This window comes from Trachemys scripta, unplaced genomic scaffold, assembly GCF_013100865.1.
Source record: "Trachemys scripta elegans isolate TJP31775 unplaced genomic scaffold, CAS_Tse_1.0 scaffold_26, whole genome shotgun sequence".
In the NCBI taxonomy this organism is placed as follows: Eukaryota; Metazoa; Chordata; order Testudines; family Emydidae; genus Trachemys; species Trachemys scripta.
Window position 1 is genome coordinate 4,898,360 of NW_023260511.1, and position 7,634 is coordinate 4,905,993.

General features: G+C 52.1%; 1 protein-coding gene across 34 annotated transcripts in view; it reads left to right on the forward strand.

Moving 5' to 3' along the window:
- Positions 1–5,861: 5,861 nt before the first annotated feature.
- Positions 5,862–7,634, forward strand: part of LOC117870330 (deleted in malignant brain tumors 1 protein-like) — a 293,761-nt gene continuing 291,988 nt past the window's right edge. For 13 of the 34 annotated variants that reach the window (XM_034757430.1, XM_034757432.1, XM_034757452.1 and 10 more), the window contains exon 1: positions 5,867–6,186. In XM_034757430.1, the coding sequence (XP_034613321.1) occupies positions 6,066–6,186 (121 nt within the window). In that variant the 5' untranslated portion in view covers positions 5,867–6,065. Of the gene's footprint in view, positions 6,187–7,634 lie in introns of all 34 variants that reach the window. The other 21 variants (XM_034757455.1, XM_034757445.1, XM_034757444.1 and 18 more) reach the window with 7 other exon arrangements.

The window sequence follows — 7,634 nt, forward strand, 5'->3', positions numbered from 1 at the left end:
CCCTTGTCTCTCCGCAGCTGCTGGAGGGGGAGTCGCTTCCTCCTCAGGTACCCATGGCCCCCAGGCGACTGCCCTTTGCCAGAGGCCAGGATCCCATCCCCCCGGCATCACGGCTGGGGCCTGAGCAGAGGTGACCACAGCCGAACACCAGGGGAGAGCTCATGGCTGAGACTCCCGACCGGAGGCTGGTGTCGCCCGTCAGCCAGGCACCTAAGGCTCAGATCATATGTCCATTTGTGGACTAGGCCACAAGCTCTGCCCCTCTGCATCTCACTCCTGACTGGCTTAAGTGGCTCCCACTGGGTGCGATGGACCCTTGTCATAGGCGCCAGCATTGAACAGAGTCTGGGTGCCTGACCTGACAGTGGGGCGGCCTGGGCGGCAGGGCAGAACCTCAGGGGGAGTCTATCCCCTTCTCCAACCATGTCTCAGCAGTTCACACTCTGGAGGGCCCACACCAGGGCAAGGGAGGGTCCCCTGAATCGACCAGCCCCATACGGAGGGCAGCCACCTTTGAGTCACAAAGCAGATAAATGTACAGCTTCATGCTTGGGTGAAATGTGGGCATGGGACCTTCTCTGGGCTCTTGTCTAGAGGCTCAGTTTGGAGAAGGGTCTGACCGAATTTGGCTGGATGAGGTTCGCTGCACAGGGACAGAAGCTGCCCTCTCCCAATGCAGGGCTGAGCCTTGGGAAGACCATAACTGTGAGTACAAAGATGCTAGTGTTGTATGCTCAGGTAACTCTCCCCATGTCACATCCTGCCTGGCACTAGGAGGTGCTGTGCTGCAGAGAGGGGATGTTGATGATTGTGTCGTGGACACTCTCCCCATGCAGTCAGTGCTGGCCCCAATGCCCCACCCACTAAGTGGTGCTGTGCTGCAGGGAGAGGGGCAGGGGCTCTTCCCCCTGACTAGGGTTCCAATTGTGGTTGAACGTATTAACCTTTAATTCCTGGAGACTCCAGGACAGGTCCAGCAGGTTGGCTGCCTGAACCCTGGCAGTGAGTGCTTCCCCCGGCAATAAGCAGGGTGAGAGGGGAAATGGGCACAGAGAGGGACAGGGAATTGCTCAGACCCCCACAGCAGACTGAGTTAGAGCAGGGGTGCAACCCAGACCCCTGAGTCCCAGCCCAGTGCCCACTCACTGCACCACTCTCTGGTAAGAGCCTACTGCTCCCACACAAGTTGCGCTCCCTTCACTGCCCACAGCAGGGTCCCTGCACCTGTGCTGGCCAGCTGGGTTTGTGCCCATGGTCCCGGTGTGTGGATGCCTCATCCATATGGCCCTGCCCTGGAGTTGGAGGGTCATGGGCACAAAGCACCCTCTTATGCCCAGTGGTGCAGGCTCCAGGGACTCTGAGCCCTGGTGGGTTTCTCTGTCCCCCTGCTTTGCAGGCCTTGTGCACCTGGAGGAGCTGACAACCTCAGGGACCCCATCGCCCACCTCAAGGAGCAGCAGGCCCAACAGCAGCAGTGACCCCCCCTCTTAGGATCCTGACAATGAGACTCCTGGCTGGCAGAGCAGATAACGCTCTCTGAGAGCCGCCCCCAGGCTGGGCCATGGCAGGAGAAGTGGGATCCGAGCCCAGCCTGCAGCGTGAGACGGCTGGGGCGGCCCTTGGAGATAATCCCTGAGACTGCTGCCTTCCTCTAGCGCTAGACAAGGGCTGCCTGAAGGTCAGAGACAGACACCCCTGAGGGTGTGTTGGGGCAGGGATGGGCCCCAAGATGGGCTCACGCAGTATGGGGGACTGATCCTTGTGCTGTCCCTTCCTCAGAGGGGTCTGGAGTGCAGGACTGTCTGTCCCCTCAGCCTTGGGCTTCCCTGCTACAATTCTGCTCATGTCCTTCAATCCCGACTCACAGCCCACTGCTATTCCAGCCCTGGGCTCCCGCCCATAGCTCTGACGACATCCCTCAATCCTGACCCACAGCCTCCCCACTACACGAACGCTCTGGATTATTACCCTTACACAGACAGACAGATGGCCACAGATTGTGCACTGATACCCAGGCACACGGTCTGTTATCCATGTCCCAGCAGGCACCCCACTCCTGGCCACAGGGGGCACCCTTCCTTCTGTGTATTTCCCCCTTTTCCTCTTGTAACGTTGCACTCCGTAGGCTTTATAAAAACATACTTATGAATGTGAATATGATGTAACTGGAATATGCTTTATGCAAAAGGTCTCTTGTAAGGTGTCATTACTAAGCTTATGATCTACTCAGTGTGTTCATCCTATTTGTTTGCATGTATTATTTCTATGTCTGGAGTTAGTAAAGTAAGATATAAACTTGTATTACTGATGTAAACATATTAAGTGGAAGCCATTAAGGGTGCTTAAGAATCAATGGCCTGTAAATGGCTCTGTTTACTTGCAAACCAGCCCTGGAAGAATGGAGGCTGGGGTCTCACAGGACATGTGAACATGTTACCTGATACTGGAATCCATCTTAAACCTGGTGCTTTTCCATTTAGAAGGAGGGGTGGGGACCCGGAGAGACAATGGATTCCCGCCTTTGACAAAGCCATACAAGGGGGTGGAGCAGGACAAGGGAGGTCCCAGTCATGAGAGAGCCCCTGTTTATGACCTAAGATGTCTGCTGGAACTAACAAGGACTGTACCAGGGGAAAGGACTGGGCCCAGACTAGCAAGGGTCTAGTCTGTGAAAGAAGCTTATTCGAACATCTCTGAGGGTGAGATATTACCTGTAATCAGCTTCTTAATGTATTAGGCTTAGACTTGCGTATTTTTGCTTTATTTAGCTTGGTGACTTACTTTGTTCTGTCTGTTATTACTTGAAACCACTTAAATCCTACTTTGTATACTTAATAAAATCACTTTTGTTTCTTAATATATCCAGCGTAAGTGATTAACACCTGGGGGAGCAAATGGGATCTTGAGACCAGACTGGCTGAACTGGCGGAGATAAGGGAGACAGAGAGGCACACAGAGGAGACTTTGAGGGACACAGTAGAATGGTCCCACACCCAGTCTGCCACTCTGCTAGAGGATGAGGAGGATGAAAGTCTCAGGGAAGGAGAACATCCAACAGGAGCAGAGAGAAACAATCCCATAGTTGGGACCCTCCTTCTAGATGATGTTAGGGTGTCCTCCTGCACTAAGGTTACCGCTCTGGAGCTGGGGACCCCAGTTATTAGGAAGAAACAGGCAATAGTGATGGGGGATTTGCTTATTAGAGATTATTAGAAATATGGATGCAGATGTGTTGGGTTTGAGATGATTGAGAGACCCAGATGGTGAATTGCCTGCTGGGTGCAAAGGTAGCGGATCACTCAAGACATCCAGATAGACTGGGGAGCAGCCAGTGGTTGTAGTACAGGTAACAGCAATTTTTTTTAAGTACATCAGAAGCAGGAAGCCTGCCAAACAAATACTGCAACTACTGGATGATGTTAGGAACCATTAGGAAAGAGATTAATAAGAAGACAGAAAATATCATAATGCCACTATAGAAATCCATGGTATGCCCACACCTTGAATACTGTGTGCAGTTCTGGTTGCCCCATCTCAAAAAAGAGATATTAGAATTGGAAAAGGTGCAGAGAAGGGCAACAAATATCAATTAGGGGCATGGGACAGCTTCCATATGAAGAGAGATTAAAAAGACTGGGACTGTTCAGCTTAGAAAAAAGACAGCCAAGGGGAGATAAGATAAAGATCTATAAAATCATGATTGGTGTGGAGACAGTGAGTAAGGAATTGTTATTTACCTCTTTGCATAACACAAGAATCAAGGGGGTTACCCAATGAAATTATTAGGCAACAGGTTTAAAACAAACAAAAGGAAATACTTCTTCACACAACGTACAGTCAACCTGTGGAACTCATTGCCAGGGAATGCTGTGAAGGCCAAAAGTATAAGTGGGTTAAAAAAAGAATTAGATGAGTTCATGGAGGATAGGTCCATGAATGGATTGGACAAGATGGCCCAAGATGCAACCCCATGCTCTGGGTTCCCTAAATCACTGTCTGCCAGAAGCTGGGACTGGACAACAGAGGATGGATCACTCAATAAATTGTCCTGTTCTGTTCATTCCCTCTGAAGCACCTGGCACGAGCCACTGTCAGAAGACAGGATACTGGGCTAGACGGACCATTGGTCTGACCCAGTATGGCCGTTCTTATGTTCTTAAATATATTGCAGGAATTTACGTGATCTGTCACATTGGGAACTACAGATTTACCCTGCTTGTGAGTTTAACTGTGGGAAGTAGGTGAATGTTCCTAAACTCTTACAATAACCTGTAACAATGAAAGTTGATAAAAGTGGACCAAAATTGGTGTGTCAGAAACTAGGCCTAATTGGTGAACAAAATAACGATTGGATGGGCTTGTACTAAAGGACAATATTCTGGATAAACCTGCCTGAAGTAAGTTAAACCTTATTGAAAGAATCTGAATACCTTTGGGGTCCATTTGTATTCCAATGCAATTGTTTTGTGTTGGTGTAAAACTGTATAACTTTTTGAGGCGATGTGACTAATGTAAACCTTGGGGGAATATTAAGCAATTCAAAGAACTGGCTGGGACAATACATGTGAAGTGGGTTTCCTGGGAGGCACATGGAGGGGCAGCGGGTGAACGTGTCCTTGGGGGAGGCTAGTCCCTGACCCCTTCCCCCTGCCTGAGGCTCCTCCCTGCCTCTTCTGCCTCCCGTCCCCTGCCGGAGCACGGAGAACACACATAACCCCTGCAAGGCCGCGGGCCCCCCGCGCACCCTTAGCCCCAGCCCTGGTAGTAGTGCCCCCAGTGTCAGGTGGCATGGTGTGGCCCCAGCCCCAGGGTCTTGTGCGCACTGGCCCCAGCCTGCCTGCCCCAGCCTCTTGGCCACAGAAGAGAGGGAAGGGAACTGGAAGCAGACAGGAGGGAGCCTGGGGGTGGAGCATGGGCGGGGCCATGCCAAGCTGTTTGGGGAGACACCGCCTTCCCCTGCCTATGCTATCTGCCACCTATGGGCACATGGGAGGCCTTTTGAAGCTATGCCCTGGGGAGAAAAGCCCTCTCTCTGCTGATTACCTGCACCTGGAAACCCCAGATCCAAGATCCCTGTACTGTGTAAAGGATGGACAAATCTAGCTGAGGCTGTGACCACAGAAGCGATTCCTTGGGTGGGTTTGAAGGACTAATCACCAGCTGGAGCCCACACTGGAGTTGGGGTGATCTCAGGTCAGATGACTAACAAGCGTGTAGGTTCTGTTATTGTTTTAACATGTTTTCTCTGTGATGCTTTTACCCTGTGAGTTAATGTGCTTGCTTAGAAAGAGCTGGGTGCTAACTTACCAGTGTGCCATGACACTGCTGTTATCCTCTGAAGAGAAGGCAAAAAGCAGCAAAGGCAGCCTGGGAACACCCCAGTCAGGAGGGAGGGAGACAAGGGAGATGACAGCTGGGGAGCTGGAGCCTTCACTGGGTGCCCTTGCTGGACAACATAGAGGGGAATACAGGTGTAGTTGGGTCGACCTTATAAGCTTTAGGTATAGATCAAACCAAGCCTCAGCCTTGTTCAACAGGAGTAAGGGCATCCACACAGCCCGCAGCATCGCTTTAACTGCACGGGCTGATCCTCGCACCTGCAGGCGCATTAACACCCGTGCGCCTGTCCCGTGTCCACCAGGCCTCCGTAGATCAGTTCTGCTAACTCCCTGTGAACCAGCTCCAGGAACAGCCCCTCCGCCCCATGTGTCCCATAATCAGCTGTTCCAAGAGGGTATTGTTTGCTCAGCATGTTCCGGGAATGCTTATTTCACAATCCAATGATATAAATAAAGTCACAGCGCAGAGCATGAGGGTCACTTCTCCTCTGTGGGCTCAGTCGCACACACCCACTGGGTCACTTCAGGGGGGACATAGAGGGAGGGGTCTCTGCAGTGAGAGGTCTGTCACACCTCCTGCCCCCTGGGGTCCCTGCCCCCTTGGGTGCCTGCCCCATCTCCCCAGCCTCCCAGCCTGTGACTGTCACATCGAGCTCAGCCTGCCTCTCTCATAAGGACGACCGCCTGCCCTAACCCCTGGCCACACTGCCCCACAAGGTGTGTGCTATGAATATGGGGTTTCCCGGGTGCCTCCTGCTCCCAGCTGGGCACCCCCTTGGCAGGAGCTCAGCTGCCTGCGCTGGAGCCGGGAAGACAAAGATCCCCATCCTCCTGGTCTGGCTTTTGGGTGAGTGGCCTTTTCCCTTTGCTCTGGCTTTGCATAGCCCTGGAGGCACCCTGAGATTCTCCAGCCCCACCCATCAGACACGGCATAGCTGTGTCCTGGGAGCCAGGACTCCTGGGGTCTATTCCTGGGAAGGGGAGTGGGGTCTTGTGGTTAGAGGAGAGGGGCCAGGAGCCAAGACTTCTGGGGTCTATTGCTGCCTTGGGAAAGGGAGTGGAGTCTAGCGGTTAGAGTAGGGGGTACCAGGATCTATCTAGCTGCATGTACAATTTTACAATACAATGAATGTAACTTTTGTTAGGTGTTAAAAGAGTAAAAAGAAACTGGCATGTCTCTGAATCCTGGAGGTGTTTCCCAGCCGCCCTTGGCTGGTCTCTTTAGGAACACGGGACACAGGGCTGGAAGGGCACGTTATAGAATCCCAGTCACACACTTATCAAGCTCCATCTTCACGTGAGTTAGCGTGTTCTCCCCTCACCCGTTAGGAGGCTGTTCCGGAACCTTCTTCTCATTTCCAGCCTAAGGTGACTCCTGGACAGTTTATCCCCATTTCTTCTTGGGCCAACGTTGTCCTTTGGCTTCAGTAGCTCTTCTCCCTCCCCAGCGTTCCCCCGATGGATTCATACAGCGCAATCACATCCCTGCTCAGCCTGTGCTGTGCCAGCTAAACCAGCCAAGCTCTTCTAGGCTCCTCTCGTACGACCAGCCTCCATCCGCCAACCACCCTAGCAGCCCTTCTCTGCACCTGGTCCCGTCTGAATCCATCTGTCTTGCACGCAGGTGACCAGAACTGCACACAGGATTCCCTGAATGACCTAACTCCTGTCCTGCTCTTACCGTGTTTGTTCAGTGTTTGAGGCTCCATTTCTTAACTAAACTATTAAATATATTAAATATTATTAAATATTAACGAATATTTGTTATGCAAACACAAGAATTCATGTTAGGGCAGCACTGTATGCCGAGCTCAAGGCCCTGTGGTGCTGGGCTCTGCACTGGCAGGGCGACAGGCAGTCTCTGCGCTCAAGAGCTCAGGCTAAATGGAGAGGATAGAGAGGGGTATAGGGACACAGAGAGGGGACGTGATAGCAGTAGTTGGGAATGGAGTCCTGGTCTCATCACTCCCAGCCCGGTGCCCCTCAGCACTGCCACTGTGCTTGGTGCTGTACAACGCACAACCAGAGACAGACATTGCCCTGCTGGGCTCGCAGTCAGACATGAAATGTGCTGTCCCCAGACACAGCCCTTCTCAGACTCAGGCCGACACTGACAGAACCTGGAGAACAAAGACAAGTTAACATTACAAATCTCAGCTCCCTCTCAGCATCCACCAGCATTTCCAGAGGGCCAGCAATCCACTTTGTAAGCCCAAATACAGAGACGATGGCTCTGTCGCTGGACACTGAAAGAAGAGCTCATCAGTGAGAAAGTTTGCAGATGACACAGTTGGG